Raw genomic sequence first — 25,420 nt, 5'->3', positions numbered from 1 at the left:
CATGGAATTACTCACATAACAAACTAATAATTTTTTCATGGTATTTAGCAGAGATGAAAACACAAGGTAAGTTTTAGGTATTTTACTAAAACAACATCAAACAGATAAAAAAGTAAAGCATCCTCTTTTTTTTTTTTAAACACATTCTATGAATGAAATTCTTGTACCATCTGCAAAGTTTCAACTTATCTATAAATGGTGCTGATATTGGGCGAATTTATGTTATACAAATAATAGAGCGTATAAGAACGAACGATAAAATATTCTATTCTATATTTTAGGTTATGCATTTTTTAAAATCACATCACAAAATAGTTTTAGTAACTATATACTTAGCATAAAATCTCAGAAGGTGCAAATGGTAAAACTTGCTTTTAAATTTTCCACTAGCCACTTCAGCATTGTACTTTGGGAGCTTTGCCCCTTCTTGCTTACTATGCTGCAGCTGTTTACAGCTGGAAGTTAGCAATTTTCATGTGTTAGAAAAAAAAATTGGTTACACTTTGGGATCGCGATTTCTGTCATGTATTGGTATTTTTCTAGATCGATATCAATAAAACTCTAGTTTCTTGTAACCTTATTAGATTCATAAGAAAAAAAAGACTTAATCTACGGGAAAACTTGATGAAGCCAGAGTTACCCTCACTTTTTGCATAAATGATGTTTTACTGTAATTAAGTAGTCTTTTATATTTTATCAATATAAAATTACACCAGGATGCATCATATTTCTATCTTTTTTGAAAAATGTTGGGTTGAAAGAGAAAATATTTTGCTTTTCAAACATTCAACCTCACCCTCCTTTGTAAGAGTTGTTTGGGGCAAATTTTCCCACATACTCAACTTTATTTTAAGGTGCATTTTCGAATGAAAAACCCAGTTATAAGCTGGGAAATATGGTGTGCATTTTCTTTTTTCGTTTTTGGCATTGGCTATTAAAATTTTGTACTGTCAAAACTGTCAGCTAGTGAAATATTAATCGGAAACCAATTATTCTACAATCATACTAGTGCTAATGGATTTTCTTCCATTTCTTTAAATTTTAATACAACAGAGCCTATGGTATTAAAGTTTGATCACAGAAAAATGGTGGATACCTTGAAGTAGAAACATCATTTGTATGCTTTGTAATAGGAAAAGTGGGCCCACTTCGAAGAAAAAAAAACGGCTATCTCAGCAAAGAGGCTTGTTCTTGATGATCCTATCTTTTTCAAATTAATAACAAACAACCTGTTACGATTGATTAGGGATGTAAAATTTCCAGAAATTTTGAAGTGGTGGAAAAAAAAGTTTTTTTTTAAATGAATAAAAATAGGGTTTCTTAATAGCTCTGTTTCTTGGTACACATAAAGGGTTAAGCATTAAAAAATGTATGCAATACTGCAATACACACATATTCTTTTTCTGCTTGACAGAAATACACATAAAGGTAAAGTTAATGAGAAAAAAATAGTCTTTGTTTTATAACTGAGAGCTTTCTTGGTCTAACACGAGGAATAAGTCAAATCGTCGTCCAACCAGTAGTATTGGGTAAGGTGTCTAATCATAGCAATTATTTTTTATTTTAGATAGCCTTTGAAACTTGGAAATATTAAATGTAATTTTTGACTTTCAAACATGATTAATATTGTTTGAAAGGAAAATAATTATGATCTCTTCCTTGCAATAAATTAATAGGAAAATAAATTCTCCACTAAGGATATTGGTTTAATTTTTTTTACAAATATTAAATGTTTTTTTTTTAACTATAAGCAAACCATATCATCATACAACTTGCATACTGCAGTTAGACAGTATTTTAACTCACAAGGAGGGGGTGGGGGGGAGGAAATTACATCAGAATTTAGGTATGAGAAATTTCTAATCACTTTTTGCTGAAAATTTCAATTAAAACTTCCTGTAAAGTTGAGATTTCATTTCTTCAATTTTTCCGGAGTGGAAATAAATTCCTTTGAAAAAAAAATTTTTTCCCGTTTATTTCTGAAATTTTATATGATGTTTCTGCTTCAAGGTCATCCGCCATCTCTCTTCAGTGAAACTTTATTTCTTTTAATGGGATCCTGAACATCCTCAAACACAGGGTTTTCCAATGTCCAGCCTGAAAAACAGACCCAGTTTTTGGGTGGGTCCAAAGTACCCACTATCGCGGGGAAAGTGGGTTTTTGTCAGAATTTGCATAGGAAAAACATTTTACTTCCAAAAAAATTAAACATTATAACTGTTGATCAATACCAAGTTCGGGAATTTCCATCATTATTTCTGTACAATTAAGCATTAGAAAAAAAACTGCAGATGAATTTCATTAAAATATATATATACTTGGGATATAAAAAAATCCCAAACTAAGCAATTATTTCAATCACTTTAAAAGATTTTTTTTCTCTCTCATTATTGGGCGAAAATGATTTAATAAATTGCTAACAGGAAATCTCTGTTTTAACAGCAGCTTAATGTAAGATTGTCACTGGAAAAAAAAAGATTACAATAATCACTGGAAATTAGCCAAAAATTGCAGACTTTTGTTATGAATGCACTATATTCCTTAAGTGACAACCATACTTAAATATTCATATCACAGTGTCGTATTATTAAATGCAAGATTTATTATGTGACTCAAAAATTTGTATTATACAAGTTCATGCTGCCCCCTTTTACTTTATTTTAAAACTTAGTCTAATGTTGTGAGTACAAACTACAAAAAATCTATTACAATATAATATATTTCAGGATTGCAAGGAGCTCTTTTTTTTTTCAAAATGTTACTTGCAAAATGTGTATTTGAATAGAGGTACATGCTTACTTTTCAAAGAGGGTAATGTTTGAAAATTAAAAACATTACAATAAATTTGAATAAAAATAGATGCATGATTTAAAATTATATGCAACTACATGAAAGATTAAAATGATTCTTGAAAAACAAAAAAAAACCTGGGTATATGATCAAAAACCTAAGTCCCGGGTTTCTTCAAACCCTGCACAAACAGTTACTTTTACAGTAATTTTACAGTAACCAAGAGAAAAATGAGCTTAATACACAAATGAAAATCAAAAGTCAATAAAAACTAAATAAAACAGTCATTCCAATTCTATAAAAATGAATTTTAATGTTATAATAAATATATTTTACATAATGAACTTAGAACTAAATAAATGTGTTAATTTTTGCCAGTAGAACCAAATCCACCTTCACCTCGAACGGTATCTTCTAGTTTCTGAAAGAAAATTGCACAGTAATATTAGGAAAATTGAAGGAAAAAAATATCTAATGCAATTAGAAATTGCATACCATGAAACAAAAATGATAAATTCCAAAAATGATAAATGGAAAATATTATAAATTTATTTTCAACTGATTTCTGTTCATCTTTTCATTTTGAACTTCTACCACCAGTTTAGTTCTGGTTGTTTTGTTAGTAGGTGTGACTTAGCGGCGGATTGAATGATCGTCCAATGAGCGTGCCTCTAGCCTCCAATCTACTCAGCTATTGGAAATTTCATTGCTACAGCTGAAGTTGCATCTCATAAATATTTCAAGTTTTTCCATTTTTGGTTCATTAATTCACCTTTAACTTATATTGCCTCTAAATCATTGCTATCTAAATTATTAAATTTCCCTTGCATTAGATGATGTGGGCCTAACCCGCGATCTGAAGTCAACCAATAGGAAAGCCTTTGGGTGTACTTCTTACCTGGCTATCTTAACTTTCTGAAGCATAATTCTATGAGACTGACCAAAAGGGCCTAATCACTGTGGTATCATGGACATCCGCTGGCAGCAGGCTCTCATCCAAATTAAGTCAGTGGCGCACAAAAGGGGAGGGTCCAGGGGTTCCGGACTCCTCCCATCTACCTAGATAGTTTTTGATTGACTATAATTCTATGTGGATCATTCTCCAGGAAAAGTAAATTTTGAACGCAAATATTTTTCAATTTCGAAACCTTTTGTTTACTTTTTTTTTTTCATTCTTACATGAAAATGTTACCTACCAGAATTAACCATACACAATGGCCCAGCTAAATTCCAATTCTTTTACCCATAAATAAAAAAATAATAATAATGCCTTGTTCACCAAAATAAATAAAATAATGCCTTGTTCACCCAAATAAAAAGAAAAAAACTTTTAATATTTAAAAATTGAGGTTTATTTATAATATCAAAGTAGTAATTTTGTCAATTGTGCATAAAATCAGCTATTTTAATGATTAGTGAGAATATTATAATAAGCTTTCTTAATTAAAGTATAGCTTAATTAGTAGTTTCAAAATGTATGTCAAAAAATAGTATTTAATAAATTTGAGGATATACTGGCAATTTATAATTTTAGTAGAATGCCTATTATTGATGTGTTTCCTCTCCATCTATTTTCAACTCACAATCTTTCACATCAGAAATAATGACACTGATAAGGTCTGTCATTAAGGTGAGGAATTTTCCATTAATATCGGCCTAATAGATACATTTTTCAGGGAAAAAGTTTTTTCTTTGTTGCTACATTTGCAGATTGTAGCAACGAAGAAAAAAACTTTGACATGGGGTGACAGGGTGAACATGTTAAGCATATGAAAACATGTTCATTTCTTTTTTTACTTTAATTTACATCCCTGAAATTCAAGTTCATGGAGGTGAGAAGTCAGAATAACCATACTAAGTTTTTAAAGCAGAATCTATCTTTTTGTTTTTCAACAAAAATCTCACAGCTTCAACTATGGCTGAAAATAAACAAGGGGGCTGGCTCCCTTGTATCATGGAAAATAAAATTTGATGTCATTACTGCCACGCATTAATGAGGAATCACATTTTGTGTTTAGGTAACACTGGTGAGAATTTGTGTGACATGACTCCTTATCCTACTAAAATGAACTAAAACACAATTTAAAAAAAATTAAATATACTTAAACAATTAGTATTTGAGACACTTGTGAAAGGAATAATAAATAAATAAGTACATACTTTTAATTAAACAAGTTATTAAACAACATAAACAGTCACACAAGGTGTGTGACATGCCACGGAGGTGAGAATTCACATGTTGTGAACCAAAAATATACTAAAATGAAAATTGTTGGCAGGTTTAAATGGATATATTTTTGATGAAATTAAAAATCATTGTTAAATGAATTGTTCCTTAAAGTTCTTACTGTAAAAGGCGTGTGACAGAAAAGTTACACTTTTTGAAGAATGACCCATGTTTGCAGCGTGTAAAATAACTTCATATTTAATAAAAGAAAGATATATATGTATTTTTTCTCTATCATCCCCTGCAAAATCAAACTACGTGAACATAAATTGTTCCTTAATAATGATTGTTTCATTATTTTTATTTTTAATTATAAGAAAAGTAAATACTTTTATTCTTATGCTTTCTGGTACAGGGGTCTGTCCAGGATTTTTCACAGGGTCCGTTTTTTGTGAATAATCAATTATTTTTGTGAAAAATCAATTAATTTTGTAAAAAATCAAATTTTGCAAAAAAAAAATATTTTTGTAAAAACGAAATTTATGAATTTTGAGGTGGCGCAAACTGCATCATTGACACTTAATGTTGAGTGTTTTCCCTCTTTTCTATTGAGAATATCATTCTTGAGCGTGTTTCGAGTATTGGAGTACGGGAGGGCGACATTACACTCTGGGAGATGGGCACCCCTCAAGTATCAATATTTATTTACCATTCTACATTATGTTAAATTATACTAGGAATGTTATATGTATAGTATTTAAAATAATTGTAATAAAGAAATTCAAGCAGGGGTTCAGCATTTAACTTTTTGAACCAAGACATTGTTAAAAAGCATAGAATTTTGTTTAAAACTTATAACTCCATGATTTTTACAAAAATAAAAAAATATTTAAATTGTTTACCTCTTAACAAAGCGTACTAAACATCGGAAATTCGAAAAATCAGATCCCTACAGCGGATGCAAAGAGATCGCAATCCTCAAAGTGAAAGCATCAAAAGTATAAAAACGGCTTGTAAAATAAATATTTCTGATAAAATTTTAAAATTGCACTTTAGAGTCCTATGATAAACATTTCATTAATGGCTGGACACAGTTGAATCAAAATAAATAAAAAATAAACCATCGATTCAGCATTTAATTTTTTGACTCATAAAAGAAAATGGAATTCCTCTTTAAAAACTTAAAATAAGCGTTGTTACAAAAATAAAAAGACTTTTCATTTATTTGCATCTTAATAAAGCGAAGTTAACTTGAAAAAAGAATAAAGTATGATTCTCATTTCGAATGTAAAAAGATTGTGCTTTTCAAAATGTAGGCATCTAAAGAAAAAAACAATAAATAAAAGTTTATTCAAAATTAATTACCCTTTTTAGCATCGAAAAATCAAACCCATATAACTTTCTCCCAAAATAACAATTAAACATCGCACCTGCCAGATGCAAAGTGGTGATAAGTTTAAAGCTTGTAACCCTACCTAAAACGATCACATTCATCCCCCCCACCCACCCCTACCATCCTTTGCAGTCCTAATTCATTTCGCTGTATGTTATTGTTTATTAAATCATGAGCTGGGAGAAAAGTGCTTACGACTGACGACTTTTTCAGAGAAGTTTGCAACAACACCTTCAGAGATGTTTGCAACAACACCGCTGCATAAAACAAACAAGCAAAATTATAAACCAAACTGACTTTCAGCTGTTAATTTCTTTTATAGAAACCAACAACAAGCATTTATTAGTCCCTTGCAGGAGCATCACAAGAGCCTTTTTTTCTTTTGCAAAATTAGCAGATTTTGTATAAGTTGACACCTCTAATATAACTTTAAAAAAGGTTCCAAACATGCTGCGTTATTTTGATTTGGGATTTGCTCTTCCAATAAACAATTTGAGAAAGATCCGTTTCTGTTTATCAGAATTTTGTGAAGGGTCCGTTTTGGTTGGTCCGGATTTTGTGAAAGGTCTGTTTTGATTGATCGGATTTTTGTGAAGGATCCGTTAACGGACCCAAATATCCTCTGGCCAGACCCCTGTGGTATTTTAATTAAGTACTTGTTATTAATAAATTTATTCTATTAACTAATGCTAAGTAATTATTCAATAATTTTTTTTAATGTTTTTTATCCCTGACAATCGATAACATCGAATGAATATGTTTTGATGCTTATTGGAGTACGATATGAGAATGGTAGACCTTCAATCATTCTCTTTGAAATATTCTTGTGTGTGCCATGTAAATAATATTTAAAATACCATATTTTTAATTTTGCAACAGCAGCACATTAACCCTCTCTCTCTGTTGGATAGACAAAGAAAACTTAAAACTTCATTATTTAGAGCCTTGCTAACCACTTAAGTATGCAAAGACTATTTTCTTTTATGCTATGAATCATTTTGGTATAGGGTAAGTTGGGATAAAATGAAACATTGGGTGAATGGAAATTTACTCTTTATAACACCTGCAATAACTTTTGATGCTAATACTAGGTACATATAGAAGAGTTTCCGAGATTTTCACGTGTTTTTAAACAATTGTGTAGGTGCCATCATTGTTTAAAGATGACACTAAAAAAGTTGTTTTAGTGATCTTACATTTTCGGCTCCAGCAGATCTTAAAATTCAAAGTAACTGGTTTTAACTAATTGTATTGTCTTGTAGAAGGTTGCTTAAAATATTTATTAGAATTTTACCTTCCCAGCTATTTTGTTCATGTTCAATTGAGGGCTATTTAACCAATAGAAACAACTCAGTTTTTCATTTTTCTTATTTTTTGGAAGTTTAAATTTTGATGTAAATTACTCTTTTTGTGTGCTTTTTACGCATTTTTTGGGGGGGGGAGTAAATGATTTTAAATTACATTTAAAGAATTCAGCAACCTATGGACCTCAGATTGAAGTATTTGTTGCAGAACTTCTGAAGCTTCTAAACTGCAAATATCTATCTACATCAGCCTTCAGTGGGTACCTGGTCACTGTGGCATTTTTAGGAACGAAAAAGCAGACAACCTTGCAAAAAAGGATGCACCGTTAAACCAATCGAATTCTTCAGCACTGTCCTTCCATTCTGTCAAGCTGCACATCAAGCAATTAATGGAAAAAAATATTTATTCCCAACTTTTCAGGGTAGGATTATGCTAAGCTTTGGAATGCTGAAGATCTTCTAGCAATCCCCAGCAGTCCATGTAGGGAAGCTGTTTGCAGAGGTCCGGCTCTTGGCTGGACATGATTTTTTTACAAAGCACAGTGGGGGATTTAATAGGAGAGTGGTGGGGGGGGGGGAGGCCGCCCCCTTCATAACCGTCATTTTCCGAAAAGAATAATATGAAATTCAAGGAATTACTAGCAGTTGCTACTATTTTAATCAAGTAAATTCTATAAATTTGCTTTAAATTAGTTTTTAGACAGTAGTATAGTCGAGGGTGGACGGTGTTGCCCACTTTTTAATTTTCACCCAAGCTCACCCCATTCCCCTTTTTTTAAACTTTCACAACAACTGCTCCACAGAAAAAAAAAATCAAAATGCTTCTGACATAATTTTTGCTGATTCTTACATAAAATGATCTCCTGAATCTAAATACGACTTCAGCTTTTCCCCGCATGTCCCAGTTTTTGAAAATGCCCCCCCCCCCTATTTTTCTTTTTACAGTTTTTGACAGTTTTGCAGCCATTATTTTTATTTGGATTGAAAGCGAGCATTTTATTAGCTATTAACACTCTTCAGAAGGGCTAGACAAGTGCAAAGTTCAAGAGCATGAACATTTGGAGCAAGTTGGGCTCAGAATGAGTATTCCCCCTTAAGTATTTAAAAAATCTACAAAATCGATCTTTGTTTCATAGGAGCTTGTTTTACGGGAGGCTACGGGAGCCGTGTTTACTAGGAGCTTGCCTAGGAGCAACATTTTCACTTATTTTCGGCCTAAATCCAGAGTAACCACTCCTATGAGCCCCAAATCCGAAACAGTGTTCACATTGTTAATATATGTATATATATATATATATATATATATATATATATATATTGGAAGCCTCGCATTTTGCATAGCAAAAACCATGTTCACTTATATGTAAAAACAATAGTTTTCAAACCCCTAGGTGGGAGAGCAATTGCCTCCCCCTCCAGGCTGGGGTGTCAGGGAGGATCACAGGACATGATAGGTCTGGGGACGGGGGCATTTACGGCTTTCAACCGCCACCCTCTTGAATGGTCTATAAATCCTCCCCTGGAAAAGCATCTTAACCACATTGGAATTTTTCCAAGCCCTAGGAGTCCGTTTTGTGATTCGACAGATCCAATGAACTATTAACACCTTCGTTCGATGTTTATCTATTTCCGGCAACTTTGAAACAGCTCTCTACTGGCGAGCTCCAGAACTTTCGAGGCAATGACTGCAGTCACTTCTTGCCTTTTGTTCTAGCTATTTATTTGTACTTTTAACCTTTTTGTTCTTCTCTATCTGCCTTGCCATTGGAAATAAAAAAAAAGCCTACATCAACCTCATGGGGAGACAAATGGGGTGTTTCCATTTCCCCTAGTCTCCAGGTTTAAATGAAACATGCTGGGTCATATGATTTCATTCACTAATCAAAAGTCAAAAGAGAAATTTTTCATACCTAGTTATCTTCAGAGAGGCTTGGGAAACAATACATAAAATGTTATATCTCAATTCATTGAAAAGTAATGGAAGAGTCCGAGGTTAAAGCATCCGTTTTCCTCTACCTCGACTGACCCTAGATTTTGTTTTATTAAATAAAACATGGCTAAAATCCATACATAAATTATATGCTAAAAACAATCTAGAGTTGGTTTTAATAAAAATGGCTTTTTTGGGGGAAAAAATTTTTTTTTTGTTTAAATCAGTTTTTTTTTTTTTTTTTTGGTTTAAACTGGGTTTTTTTTGGTTTCAGTACTAGATGTTAGAAAACATACATATGAGGCATTCAGAGTTAAAGGAAATCAAGTCCATTTAAACTTGATCCACTTTATCCCCTAACATAATAGATTTCATCAATGAAAAGTTTCATTCGTAAATGGTCGTTCAGAGCTAAGGTCGAATAAGTTGAAGCGGACTTGATTCACTGTAGCTCTGAATGCCTTATGAACCGTCAGCCTGGTTATGACCAGGTTGACATTCAGAGACTGCAGTTTTATCCTTGTTATTGACTATACTAGACTGATGAGTCCATTGACAAGGATAAAACTGCAGTCTCTGAGCTCAAAATTGGCCTGGTGATATATGCATGTGAGGAAAAAAGTTACAAGATAAAAACTTACCTCTACTTCTTCTATATCTGGATAACATATTTGTTCACAAATAAGTTGCGCAATACGATCTCCTTTACTCACTAGAATGTCAAAATTTTTATTATTAATTATTATTAACAATAAAAATAAATGAATGAAATTTTTGTTATTGCTTAATAATCATGGTTTCCACAGCAACTTACTAAATCTCTTTTACATCTCTCAGGCTATTTTAAATTTCATCAATCACCTAAAATACAACTCCAGACAGAGCCCGGCCTTAGGACAATTAGACCGAAAAGGCCCAAATAGGGCCCATTCTAAATTGTTTCCCTCGGAAAAAGAGTACGAAATAATAAGTTCAATGTAATATTTAACTGATATTTAATCTCAGAGTATGGAGATATTTTCAGTCCGAGCAATAGAGTAAGGGAGGTTCCTGAAGCTGTTAGAATCTCTATTTGTTGAAATATCTATAATCGCACTTTAATTGGTTAAAGGAAACTTGGATCAATAACGTTTTGCTATTGGTCAAGGCTTACTTGAAGCTCTCTCCGAGGTCCTAAATTTTCTTAAGTTAATCTTTTTCTTTTGTCTATATTTTATTTATTTATTTCTCATTGGTTGTTTTACATTAGAAGCATATAAATTGGTTAACTTACTAATCTTGGACTAAAACTATAAATAGTCTATGTGCTTACTCTGCTTTGGTTATTAAGTATTACATATTTGTCATTGTTTATGTAAATAGTTTCTTCAACATTAATAAATGTGTTTTCGATCCACGGCATGATAATCATTTAATATTCTCAACACTGTTAAAGTTAGCAAAATGTTTACAAAACTACTAGCCTCAAATAAATTTAAATAAGAAAAAATTAAAATATACAGACAGCTGGAACATTTTAAAATTCATATCTGATGCTGTACTGACTGTACCCATTAACCAAGGGCACCCATATGCAAAATTGTAAGGGGGGGGGGGGGGGGCTCGGATATTTTCCCCATGGTGTAACAGGATATTTTCCCCATGGAAACTGATTTTATTGAAGATTAGAGTTATTAAAAATTTGATGTTTCTAATAACTTATTCATTAATGGCTGGAGAAGAAATGTTTTCACATTTTTGCAAATAAAAAAGTACTAAAAGCAAGGAAGTTCTCATTTCAAAGGGGGGCTTGAGCTTCCCTTACCCCCTATATGGGTGCCCTTGCCATTAACATCCGGACAAGAGGAAAGGTAATGGGGCCCCAATGTACAAATTTTAAATGATTATCACCAATTAATAAGGTGTGAAATAATGTAAGGGTCAAGGTGCCACATCCCAGGATCTTACTATTGAATGAGCCCTAAAGAAGAATAAATTGTGACGTTCTTCAACATAAAATCATTTGCCCAAAATTGTTCTGCCAAGTACTTCGAGCATTGTACACATAGAAAGGTTAAAAATTAGTTGATAATGAAAACTATAAAATCTCCAAAACTTAAACAGGCTATGAAACCAAACCCGTGTAACATTCTTCAAATGCATTAAAAAAGCAAACATGTAAAATTTTATCAAAATCCTAGTCTGGATGACAAACTAAGTTTTTTTTAAATTTATTTATTTAATTTTACATAGTATGAACGAGCAATTAAAATAATACTAATCAATAAATGCGACTAAAATGAGTTGAGCTACAAACTTTCAAAATAATTGAAATTTATTCAGGATGCAAAGGTATAGAAATCAGGCAAGACATGCAATTTTCAGCAAGACAGGTGTTTCAATGTTGGCATGTTTCCAAAACATACATTTATGGCAGAAATCGTGGTCAACGAAGATCGAGTGGGGGAAAATAAGGAAAAGGAACGAAAAATGCAAGAAAAAATCGGAATCTTTTCAGATTTATAAGAAATATTTTCAGATTTATAAGAAATATAAGATTGTTCTGAGGTCTGAAAAAGTGAAACACAGAGGAAAACTTTACAAAACTAACACAAGAAGCTAAAATTCTAGTAAAAGCCATAAAAATATCACTCTGTATGGCGATTAAGGGCATAAAGCAGGTGCAGGCAAAGATGATTTTCTGCAAAAATCTGTAGAATTACTGCAAATATCTTAATGTTACACAAATTTTGCAGATTTCTGAAGTTTCTGCAAATGACAAGTCAAATAACGACATATGGTGTGAGTTTTCCACAGAATAAACGTAAAGTTTGTGAGAGTTTCTTCCAATTTGAAGAACTCTGCAGAAATTCGGCAGAATTATATCTTTAGTTGGAAGATAGGGGGGAGGTGGGGTACGTTGGACCGGTCTCAATTATTTTAATACTTTTAATATTTTTTATTTTATTTTATGACCAACAAAAAGCAATTATGGTCCTACTAATCCTATAATGAAATCACATGGTACAGTTACATTGAACAAATATCATTCTAGAAAGTGTTATTTCAGTAGTCTTGAGTAATTTTCGGAAAGCTGTAACTTTTTTTTTAAAAGGATTTCCATCATTATTGAGGAAAAAAAATTGAACTCCTTTCTCTTAAAGTATGTTTTTTTAGTTCACAATAGGCAATTTTCTGTCAAGAAGAAAAAAATTATGACATTTTTTCAGACCAAGAAGGTGGGGTAGGTTGGTCCACTCTTCATGGGGCATGTTGGACTGGATCAAACTACCCCACATAATTTAAATTTTTTCTCTTAAATCTCAATATTCATAACAATATTCTAAGTTTGTATATTATACATTCATTTCATATCATGTTTCGAAATAAGAGTAATAAAAACTTACAGTAAAAAAAAAAGCAAAGATAATTATTTAACAAAAAGTATGCTAAATTAATTTTACCAAAAGATTCACTACTTCTAAATTAATTACTACTTCTATTAAATATACTTCTAAATTTTTCCGGACAATTCTTTTGTAAGAGTAAAATATGCAATGCATGTATACATGCTATACTGAAGTTCCTGTATTAAACAATTTTTTCTTTTTTTTTGCTAAACAAGCATTCTACATAGAAATAAAATAAAACAAATAATTGATTAAAGGAACAAAAAAGTATACTTTTACTTAAGATAATCTAATTTTATTTCTTATATTTGATTTTAGAACACAAAGATATGCTAACTTAAAGCTGTCAATTTTATTGTACTTTTTCTTAGAAATATATCGTAAATAGTATAACAGGATTGTTATCTCTTTGGAGCTGTTTCATGTAAAGCAATGAAGAAAAAAAGAGCTTTTTTCCTCCAGCAAATATTGATGTAACTTTGCATAAAAGTAACATATGACTTATCCTTCAGAAACCCAGTCCAATGTAAGTGCTTCTTCCAAAGCTCTGGAAGTAGTACTTTTATATTCCCAGATATCATTTAACACATCTTTAGTTAACTTCAATATTGTCTCATCAGGGTTCATACTCATTTTTAAAAGTAAAAATTAAGGACTTTTTAAGGACTCTCAAAAAATTTTAAGGACTCATTGGAGAAATGATTAAATAACTTTAGGTATACAATTTATAAGTTTTCCGGGGGGTGGGGGGGGGGGCAAAGCACATGATACATATCATATATACACATGCACAAACGCATCATTGTTTCAAAAAGCAGGGAGAGGCGCAATAGACTGGAATGTCCCATTATCAGTGAATAAAATTTCAAACTTTCACACATCACAGGGATGAGAGTGATCAAAGAGCAAAAAGGAGGAAATCCCCCTCATCCCCCCCCCCAAAAAAAAGAATTCTTAAAATCAAGCAGAAAATGGATGAGATCAAAATAGCCCATTGAGTCCATAACATTCCAAAATTCTACACAAAATGGCGAATTAACCAGTTTCAAAGATAATACGAAAGTTTTTCCCTATCAATTATGCTTGAAACGATTGGGTAGTAATTAATACAATACATGGCACATATTGTTCTAAAAATATAGCATTTATTTTTTTAAAAAATTTCATAAAAAAGATTAGGAAAATGGGGGTAGCTGTAGAAAATTAGTTGTATATTAAAGCATTATTTTTTATCATACATGATTGGAGTGAGAGGTAAATTGAAGGGAAATAACTAAAATCTTTTTTCTTCAAGATGTTTAAACTAGTGTTTTGTTATTATTGCTTTTGATATGTTACTGTTACTAAAATCCCATTTTGGAAAAAATTTGCTATATTGTACTATTTCTCGCAAGTTTGTTTATTTCTATATAAATTTAAATTTTGAAAGAGAGCAAGCAATTTCTAACTCTCAACATTTTTTATATTTTTGGGGGAGAAAATATTTTTTTTACAAAAAACATCTGAAAATAAAACATTGAAAAATAAATAAATATATATAATTGATTGTCCTTTCTCCTTTCATTGGAACTCATTTCTTTGGTTTAAAAAAAAGATTTTCGTCATACTATTTCAGGATTTAAAAAAAATACTGAAGTTGCTTCATTTAATCGTGAAATTCCAAAAATTTTACAGGCCGTTAAGCCTAACCTAAACCATTAGAGATTCACCATACATATTTTGAAAATTTAAGAAATAAATATATTATTGAAATAATGAAAAAAACAAACATATATAAAGTAGCCTATGGTAAAAAAAACCTTCCAACATTTAAAAAGATTGAAATATTTGCAGGATGCAAAAAGATTGCAATCTCAAACAAGGAAAGCAATTTTCGGCGAAGCACGTGTTTAACGTGGTTGGCATGTCTCCAAAACATACGTTTTCGGCAGATAGCGTGGAGGATAAAGATTTGAAGGGGTAAAAAGGAAAAAAATAAGAAAAAGGGGACCAAACTTGATACAGTTTAAAAAAATAAGGAAATTTTCAGAAAACTAAGGACTTTTTAAGGGTCTTTTAGGGACCTTAATTTTGCTTGATGAAATTAAGGGTTTCTTAAGGGTTTTTTAAGGAAGTACGAACCCTGCTCATGAATATTCAATAATTTATTTTTAAAAAATAATTGTGTACTAATGGTGAATGCTTATTACTGTTTTCAATTAAAGGTGATTTATCAATTAAAATCAATTTAATATGTTGCATTGATCTTTAAGCTTTACATTTTTCACTCTACACACAAAAGAGAATAAGGTAGTTACAACGTTTGATAGTATATGTCACTAAAATTATAACAAATACTGTTTTAGTTATGTGGTCCAATGTGCCCCACAAGGTGGACCAATGTACCCCACCTGTGGGGCACGTTGGTCCACTTTACAAGGTTCCGTTAAAAAATTAATATAAAAAAAAGTTTATCAATTCAACATTTCCAAAAAAAATCTAGTTTTGAGAAGTGTTAAGTGAAACTTATTGTAGAAAATCAAACAGCTCATTACATTTTTTGACGAGATAAAAAATGAAAAGTAAAAAAGCGGACCAACGTGCCCCACCTCCCCTTTAGAAAATCTAGTTTCTGCAGAAATCTGCAGTTTATGTAGAAATTCTACAAATTTTTCTAGAATTTCTGCAGAAAACTTGTCTGAGTTTTTCTATCTCATTTGAACATAATTGTTCTGCAGCTCAGGCATCTGTTATGCGACGTATGTCGCAAATTTAGTAGTTTTCTGCTTTAGGAAGCATGGGCAATGCAGGAATTGACCCAAGGCCCAAATATTAGGAACTCTTAAAGCTATCTTTTTAACTTATATCATTAATATATTTACTATTTTTTATTTATTTGTTTTGCTAAAAAATGTTAAAACGTGACAACAATGATTTTCTCTAAAATACTTGCAGTTCTGAAAAAATATATAAATAATTAAATCAATGAACCAAATAAAGTGTGGTTGCTAGCAGAATAAAACATCTCGATAACAATTCTAAAGAAAACAAACAGCATGTAGCTCCCATTCCATTTCTTAAGTCTATCCGTAAAGATTAGAATATGATTTTTAAATCTCAAATGTCAAAACATTTCTAGGGACAGCCACCAAACCCCGACATTTCTCCCAATGGAATTGAAGACAAGTTTAAAAACTTTAATTTAAAATGGAGACTACCCAAACGCCCACCTTTACTTCAACTTCAAGATCCAAGATTGACAAAAACTACATCACTAAATTTTTCTTCAAAACATTTCTACAAGAGGTTTCTAAATTTCATCCACCCCCAATAGCTCCAAACCTAAAGGTCCCAAAATAGCAGTTAGATCCCTAAATCCTTTTCCCTAACTTATGATTGCTTTCCTTAACGTCAGAACAATAGCTCAAAAATTCACCTTTCAAAAATACTAACAACGAAAGAACCCTCAAACCCTCTCTTCCCATAGATACTCTGAAATTGACTTCAGTTTCAAATAAAAATTTGAGGGAATATCCTTATTTTCTTCTAGCGTAGCCAAGCAGAGCATAAAATTATGTTTTAACGCTATCTAAAAAATTTTGAAGAGTCGCCGAATCCCTTAACGTCTCCAAACAGTAGAAATTTGCGCCTTAAAGTCCTCCATTTATAAAGTTTTCTACATTATTTCTCCTATATTCATCACAAACATTGCTTTCATTGGAACTAATTTCGGAAACATTTCTGAAAGGAGTCCCCAGTTCCCTATCCTTACCACAATTGGTTTAAACTTATCTTAAATTTTGAAAATAATTCAGTAGGTTTAGAATATAGGTTAGATATCTACCCCAGATTGTAATTCTAGGGTTAAACATAAATTTACATAATTGAATTAATATATATATTTTAAATCTTGTTGCCAGCTGATGCAGGATATTACTGTATTGTTTAACTAATGATTAGTTCTCAATTTTATTTGTACTTAACAAAAACACTACACAAAAACTTTTTTTTTTTTTAAACCAATGAATTAGGATTAATAACTAACAGGAAGATATTTAAAATTGTGCAACAAAAAATTTAAGACATGACAGTTCCACACATGATAAAACACACACCAAAAATTAGGCTGAAAGATAGAAATACATTACCTTGAAAATTCTCCTCTCCAAAATTAAACAATACAACACCAAGGTTACCCCTATAATCTTCATCGACAACTCCAGCTATAAAACAATTTTTACAAGTGAATGTCATATTAAAAATTTCAGAAGATAGTAAGATTCGAGTTGAGCAGAAATAATATGACCTACATAAAATTTTTAAAAATTGAGAGCAATCACAGTCAGACTCAATGGGGGCTCATGGGTCATTTAAATAGAAGTTCAAAATTTAAATATACCAGATGTACAATTTAACACCCAAGTTTACTTCTTTATTCGTTTATTTGATCTCTTTAGTAGTTTAACTAGATAGTGGAAAACACCAAGTAATAATTACACTCCAAACTGCATGCATCATTGTAAGCTGATTTTTTACAACTGAAACATATAATTTATTGCAGAAACTTACACATTAAAATCTGCCATAGCTACATAAATTTTAGACTATGAAAAATAAAATTTATCTTTAAATGTTGACAACCATAGAGAAGGAAGGCTTTTAAACTTTTATACTTATTAAAAATAAAAAATAAAAAGATATAGTCAAGATTTCAACAATTCCCACGGAGTTTGAAAAAAATGGGGGGGGGGGGGGGTGTACAAGGGGGAGAGAGAAGGAAAAACATAAAAGAGCAACTTGAAAAACGGAAAATTAGTTTTTCAAAAAAAAAGACAGTAATGTAACATTATCCATTAAAATTGGATTTGTAATAGTGTTACATGCCATCTTCAGCAGATAAAAGTACTTTTCAAATGAATAGCAGACATGTGCTATATGCAAAGGATCGACAAATAACTAAAAATAATTTGCAGTAAAAAAGTTCCACATACCTCCAACATCAATGAAATTTTTTACAGCTAAGCCAGATCTTGGAGCTGAAAGTAGGATAAACCCATTAGGATAACTAATAAGTGCGGATGTATAATTCATAATGTTCATTACAGCCAAGAATTGACAATGAGTTATTTTTAACATTATAAAATTAACATACCTACTCTACCATAGAAGCCATGAGGAACTTGAATTTGAATGTCTGTCTTAGCCAAAATTTTTCCTCTAGCAGGTACTGTATAGTCATAGGCACTATATGAAATACACATTTCCATAGTTAATTCGCCTTAAAATAACAATTCTCAAAGAAAGCTGTTTTACAAAACTATACTTTTGAATTTAAAAAAAAATGAATTCAATCAAGCAAAATTTACATTAGGTTTCCGTCCACCTTAGTAATTTTTTTTGTTAATTCAGAAACAATATATAATACTAGAATGTTTTATATATATTACCTGTAAAGATCATAACCAGCAGCAAATTCCGAGCCTCTAGTAGGAGTTATGGCATTCTGAGTAAGCTTTGCGAATTTTAAAACTTGTTTTACTTCAGAAGGCATTTTATTTTGTTTAAGATTTAAAAACTTCCAGTCGAAAAGCGCGCTCAATCCCGGAGATAAGGAAGATCTAAAATTTCTGATCAAGTTTTAACGCGCGAAATTTGGTACGCGGGAATTGTTAAATCTTAACTGTTGACCACAGTTAAATTGTAAGGCTTGACACAAGTTGACAAAAGAGTTTAATGCAGCTCATGTTTATTTTAAAAAAACTGCTTAATACGAAACACGTTTCGTTAAAAAAAGGCGGTAATTGTTAGCTATTTACCTACTATTTATTCTATTCTATTCAAGAGTCACATCTGACTACAACTGTATTTATGTCGAGGTCTGCATACTAGTGCCTTGCCTCCATTATTTTATATACCGATAGATGGCAGCACCATCACCGGATCGAACAGTTAATGAGAATTTAGAACTAGTCCAAGAGCTAATAGCTACCTGGTACTAGCACCCCCAGAGGTATCGTTTCACTTGGAGGACATTGAGACCACGAGCATATTTAACGTCGCCCAGTCCCTACCTACTATTTATAAAAGTTGTATTTGGCATGAACAAGAGGGGAGGGGGGTTCTCTGTGACTGAAATGACAAAAGTGCCACGGTGCTCCGGCATCAACCTACTATGGAGGCAGGGTGTTAAGCTCGTAGCCGACTGATATTAATGAAGCTGAATAGCTTCTTTTATAGAATACATAATAGAAATCCCACCTGTGGGTCAATCAAAGAGATAGGGCCCCACAGAGCATCGTTCATGCTTCTACAGCGATAAGCCTGACCCTAAAGACGCAAACATCGTGTCCCTAATTGAGTCCCTCGTGTCTGCAGTCTCTAAAAGGGCATAGTAGGTGGTAGGTGTAACATGCGTAAGTTTTATATAGTCTTACGATTGTGTTACGAGAGATAAATACAAATACAAAAGTGACGACCAGTAACAGGCTCTATGCCCAGCTAGACCGGTCCTAATTTACAATCCCCAGTGAAGATCAATGGCCCACTTAAAACTATCTACTCCCTTGCTCATTACCACCTCTTCCGGTAAGCTGTTCCAAGGTTCCACTACCCTGCTATAATAATAATTTTTCCTAATATCCATGTTAGCCTGATATTTAAATAGCTTAAAACAATGACCCCTTGTCCTGTTTTCAGCGCTAAACTTCAACCCCTGTAACATCTTTCATTTTAATAAATTTAAACAACTGAATCATGTCCCCTCGGTCTCTTCTTTGCTCAAGACTGTACATTTTTAGCCTTCTAAGCCTAGAATCATAGTTTATTAGCCTTGTAGCCCACGGAGCTAATATCGAGGGGAGATGGCGCGGCGGCGAAGATCAAATGAATCCGGGTTGCCTTTTCCTGCCATGTCTCGCTCTTTCTCATCGGCACAGGCAAATCGGGTGCTCAATGCTTTTCTACGAGAATTTGTCAAACTTTCCTAGCTTGTATCTTTTCTAAATTTATTTTAATTTTCCAACTGATGGGAAAAATCATTTTACCATAATATCCAAATGGCCGCATTTAAAAATGGCCAACATTGGAGGCTATTTAATTATTAAAATTGAGTATTTTCACAGAGCATACTTATTTGGTCTGAGAGCTCCCGATCAATGATTTTCTGACTTTTTACAAGTTTTTTTTTACTTTTTAAATCTTTCAACAACAATTCATATAGTACTATGTATATAGCTTACTTTATAGCTAAAATAAAAAATGTGTCAGCATCAAAATTATTATTTTACTAAATTTCATTGAAATTTTTATGTGTGGGGGTGTATGAAAATTATGATCAGTATAACATTGTTCCTTTTAAATAAAAGAATCTTGTGAATATAGGCCCGTCAATTAGGGGGGAGGGCAACTTTTCGAATATTACAGAATTCAATGTAAGAGGGGGGTTTGCTGTTTTTTGGCAAAATTTGCATTTTGCAAAATTTGCCCAAGCGCCAGAAAACTTTGAAATGACCGGCCTGCGTGGATATAAAATTTTAAAAAATGTTTCAATACATACTTTTTTTTTTCTGTTTTGCAATAAAAAAAACGTACTAAAAATTTTTTTTATTCATAAATAAATACATTTCAAGAAATAATTACCAATCAAATATATTTATACATTTGGACAATGGACTATAATATGTACATACATCAATAGTGAATGATAAAAACTATACTGGTCAAAAGCATAACAAAAATTTAAAGATTAAATTAGGTTTGTTAAGCTAATTTTTCAGCAATTATCACCTGCAGAGAGCCTTTAATCTTTTAAGTCTATTATTCAAAATTACATTCATGATTTGATGGCAAAAACATTCAGAATGTAGATTTCTGCATTAATAATGCATGAAAACTACTTGATACAAAGAAATTTTTTTGGGTACTTTTCAAGAATTAACTCCACATTGTTGCTAAAGTGCATTTAGGACAAAATTTTCAATAGAATTTGCTATTAAAGGTTCAAAAAACGTAATAGCTATGATCTGACTTTAACACCGGAAAGCTTCAGATAATGCTAATTGCTGTAAAATATTTCAATTTAATGATCACACATAAAATTGTCTGATATCAAATTTTCAGTTGAATTAATCAGTACTAGAAGTCAGAATTGTTCAGATAAATAATAACTTATCTGCAGATAAGCTCCTAAAAATATGACACTTAAATTAAAAAAAATATATCAAAGTTATTAATTGATGCAGAAAAAACCCATCATATTAAATAAAATAACAGTTTATCTTGAATTCCGCACTTGCATCAAACAATATAAACAACCAGCCAGCAAAATATGAACAAAATATCAAATATGACATCATGCACAAAGGTATATTAAACAAAGGCACACATGCACATCAATAATCACACTTAAAATTTTACAATAAAAAACTTCTAATAGCACAATCTTCTTATAAAAAGTCTACAATATTTCCAAGTTAAGGTCAACTGACATAGAACTCCAAGGTTTTGATATTATTATATGTAGTTAACACAGTGTTCATCATGAAACAAAAAGTCACCTAATATGGTACTTCTGCAAACAATATAAAATTCAAGATAGTTCTACATGCTTGGGGGAAAATTTCCACTAGAACAAATGAGTTGTCACTTTAGATTTCTGATAGCACTATATGAATAAATATGAAATAAGAAGACTACACAGAGCCAGAATAGTTCATTCAAAGTTGAGCTATTGTATGCAGTAAAAAACAATGCTCTTCATAAAATTAGAATACATCTAGCACAGCACTTGGAGATAACACTAATTTCTCCAAAATGTCCTTTAAACAGGAAATGAGATGTAATTTTGGGTTACCGAGAAGCCCCAGAAGAAAATCACACTTGAATGAGTCAATATTAGACTTCTGATAGCACTACTTGATGCAAAAAGTCCACTGAATTTCATATGAGAAGACAACTGAGTCAGAATAGTTCTCTCCATAGTAGAGGTATCATAAAACGCAGTAAAAAACATGGTTCATAAAATGGAAAGTCATCCAGCATGGCACTTGAATAACTAACCTGTGAAACGAAGGTTTATCCTTTGATCCAGCAACATCCGATCTTTTGTGACAACCTACAACGCAGCAAATTGCCATATTGAATGATGAATTAATTTAATTTTCCAGAAGATATGCGAAAGAGTTCGTATCAAACAGTCAGCAGAAGCGCTTGTCACATCGGCCTCATAAGCACAAACAAGCCTCTGTAGGGTTGCCGGTTGGCAGGTCCTCCCGCCGTACGATGCCATCTCCCCTCGATACTAGCTCCATGCTTGTAGCCCGTCTTTGAACCCTTTCCAATACATTAATATCTTTCTTAAGATAAGGAGACCAGAACATGATGATGAGTAAAGCTATAAATCAGAAGAAATTGAGTTTTCACCGGCTTTCTGATATGGATGCAGAAGTTATCCGACAAAAGGCGGTTTATCGTCCCCAAACTTTTTTTTTTCCCATATTGAGCGGTGATAATCTTCCGCGTTTAGTTTCGCGTAATCAATAGTGTTTTTCAGCTTTGATTTCCACAGAAATAAAGAAAGGCATACTGCGTTTATTTACCACTTCTGATTCTTACAATAATGCCATAATAATTGAGACTAGTACTTTAGTAATTTTTAGGAACTCCTCAGTTTTTTTTTTTTTTTTAAATATATATATTATTATAATTCTGAATTTTTTTCGCATCATTGACTTTCATGGCGCAGACTGCGCCACTGAAGCTTTTAGGGGAGCAATTTAAAAAAGTTTTGGTCTCTTTTTATGTGAGTGTGGGGGGCCTGCACCATTTGAAGGGGTACCATTGCTTTTGGAACGGTGTTGCTTTTGGACATTTTTTCTTAAAGCTCCCCCCCCCTTTTTTCGGTAAAGCTCTGGGAGAGGCTGTGGACCTCACTCCTCCTATCATCATCATAGATTGTCTTAAGTACAGTTTTTTTTTTTTACTTCCAATTTGTAGAATTTCCCTACAGAATCCCTGAACTCCATTCCTTTTCTTTAATTTGTCAAAGAAGGTCTAATTGCATATTTACGCCTTTAATATCGAAAAAGTTTCTAGGGAGAGTAAGGAACCTCATCCCCTAACGTAACCAAACGTGACATGTAATTGCGTATTTACAACTTCATTTTCGTAAAATTTTCCTCTGTCTTTGAACCTCATCCTTATAATCGAAGATCATCTAAACTTCGAATTTTGGAAGTTAATCCCCTCTCAGAGACAAGTCCTCTTGTCCCCCGTAAGGCTTAAAAATGCAGAATTTTATATCTATTTTTCAAAGTTTTTCGCAGGGGAGAAGCCCTCAGACCCCCTACAGTTGGGTTTGTTCTATGCAAGGGCGCCCATATGCAAAATTTTAAGGGGGGGGGGCTGAAAAATTTCCCCTATGGTTATGGTTTAGCAGACTATTTTTCCCATGGAAACCGATTTCAGTACAGATTAGAGACATTAAAATTTGATATTTTTAATAACTTATTCATTAATGGGTGGAAAAGCAATTTTTATACATTTTTTCAAAAAAAAAAAAAAGCACTAAAAGCAAGGAAGTTCTCATTTCAAAGGGGGGCTTGAGCCTTCCTTGTCCCCATATATGGGTCCCTTTTTGGTTCTATGCTCCACTTATACAAAGTCCCTGCATCAGAACCCTCATTCCCCCTCTCCCCTACAAGGTCAAACAAAATTTTTTAAAAAAGTTCAGTTCAGAACAAATATATTAAACATGCGTCTTTAATAGATGTTGTGAAAAAAAACGAAATTTTGTTTTGACAAGGAGTAAAATTAAGCAAAAACCTCAAAGACACAATTTTTATATAAAATGTAACTGTTACTTCCAAGAAAAAAGTAAAGTGACCACCCCAGAAGAAGCCAGTTGGGGCCTGGATGGTTTGGTGTACCGCTAGAACAAAGGCTCCTACAAGTATGATGACTATGTAGAGTAGTAATCTGTACCTTTGCCTCATTACAATTTATGCATTTTTGCATTGGCAGCTCGTGCACAAAAAAAGAGGGGGGTCAAAATAGTTGCGAAGGCTTAGAGGGCGTGGCCCCTAAAACTTTTTTTCCTGTAAAATTTGGCCACACTTTGTAATTTTAACATTAATGATTTAAATGACTTCTAAAAAATGTGGAATATGGCCTCAGAATTCAGAATGGGTGGCTAGTAGACTAGAGTCACAAGGGACACTACGGTGAACTATCATCTTCTAATTCAAAGCACCATTCTTAAAAATTAACACAAGACAAGCCCATTTTTTAGGAATTTTGAGCTTTTGTTTGCTTGAAACAAATCAATTCATCGAGCCAAAAATTATTTTTGAATCAATCATTAATTTTGAACTCCGAAAAGTGAGGGGGCAAAGAGTTTTTACTTTTGGAAGTGAGGGGCAGGTACCCTTCCCCCCTTACGAGCAGCCTATATGCATGTTTGCAATTCTTGAATAAATTTTTTATTGCATCGGCTTTGTTACCTTACCTTTTGAAACCCCCTCGTAAATATAAAAGATACAAAGCTACTATTATTTTCTGAAAGTGGCTTACTTTATTATTCAAGTCAGAAATATTTCGACAATTAATCACATTACCTACATTTAATTTTCAACCAAAAAGTAATGTTGAGTAAGAGTACAGGCATGACATTATACTGGGGTGCCCAACAAGGGGGGTCATGGTGCAGACTGCGCCATTAAAATTTTTAGTAAGGGGGGTGAGGGGCACTTTCTCATTTTTTGAGGGGGGCTCTTGCTTTTTTAGGGGACTCCGGGTTATTGAGGGGGGCCCTAACCCTTAGGGGGAGGTACCACTGCATTATGATTGCACAATGCAGATATATTTCATTTGCAACCTTTTCAAAACAAAAAAAAAAAAAATTAAACAAAAATTTATTTATTTTTTGATAATGTTAAGCTTTAACAAGGAAAAAAATGTCATTCTAAAATTATTTGGCCTAGATAGTTTGTAAAAAAAAATTTCAACTTAGGGAACACATGCCTCATGCTCCCTTATGGGAATAAAGTCAAGTTTAGTTTGCTTCTTTTAAAAGGGGAGGCAGGAGGGATGGATGCTGACACAGATTTTAAGTCTATTTAGGGGTGGCATAAAGCTAATTTTGGCTCTGAGCCTAGTATAAGCTAAAAAAGGAATCAACTACAAGGGGGCTCAGGCTCAGTGACCTGAGAGATAAGCATCTTTGTCTAGTAACTGCAGGGAGGTGGCACAGGTTTGCCTCCCACCTTCACCCCAGGGTGCAACTTTTTTTACCCTTGTGATATAAATCATTCCTGCAATGTTAATGCTTAATGGTAGCAGCTTGCTTAGTATTTGTAACCCTCAGATATTTGTAAAGCTGGTTAGCTTCTTGAATACAATCAACTGGATTATAACTTTGTTTGGTTTAAAGCTGCAATTTTTTTGTATTATTTTGCAAATTTTGAAACTTTT

The 25,420-nt window shown here is 32.5% G+C and overlaps 1 protein-coding gene across 1 annotated transcript; it reads right to left on the bottom strand.

The window, feature by feature from the left end:
• Positions 1-10,114: 10,114 nt before the first annotated feature.
• Positions 10,115-18,609, bottom strand: LOC129220994 (deoxyuridine 5'-triphosphate nucleotidohydrolase-like). Its single transcript, XM_054855429.1, has 5 exons — positions 18,400-18,609; positions 18,105-18,196; positions 17,944-17,988; positions 17,101-17,175; positions 10,115-10,296 (listed from the first exon to the last, which is right to left on the bottom strand). The coding sequence occupies exons 1-5, from the start codon at positions 18,501-18,503 to the stop codon at positions 10,115-10,117; spliced, it is 498 nt and encodes a 165-aa protein (XP_054711404.1). The 5' UTR covers positions 18,504-18,609.
• Between the last annotated feature and the right edge of the window lie 6,811 nt (positions 18,610-25,420).

The sequence above is a fragment of the Uloborus diversus genome, chromosome 4 (assembly GCF_026930045.1).
Source record: "Uloborus diversus isolate 005 chromosome 4, Udiv.v.3.1, whole genome shotgun sequence".
In the NCBI taxonomy this organism is placed as follows: domain Eukaryota; kingdom Metazoa; phylum Arthropoda; class Arachnida; order Araneae; family Uloboridae; genus Uloborus; species Uloborus diversus.
This window is presented reverse-complemented; position numbering and strand designations above follow the sequence as displayed.

Excerpts from the sequence above, each read along its gene's own strand:
- LOC129220994 (XM_054855429.1), bottom strand. The coding sequence starts at position 18,503 with ATGCCTTCTGAAGTAAAACAAGTTTTAAAATTCGCAAAGCTTACTCAG. Across the intron at positions 18,197-18,399 it reads GCTGGTTATGATCTTTACAG|TGCCTATGACTATACAGTAC; the intron begins GTAATATATATA and ends TATTTCATATAG. Across the intron at positions 17,989-18,104 it reads TGGCTTCTATGGTAGAGTAG|CTCCAAGATCTGGCTTAGCT; the intron begins GTATGTTAATTT and ends TCCTACTTTCAG.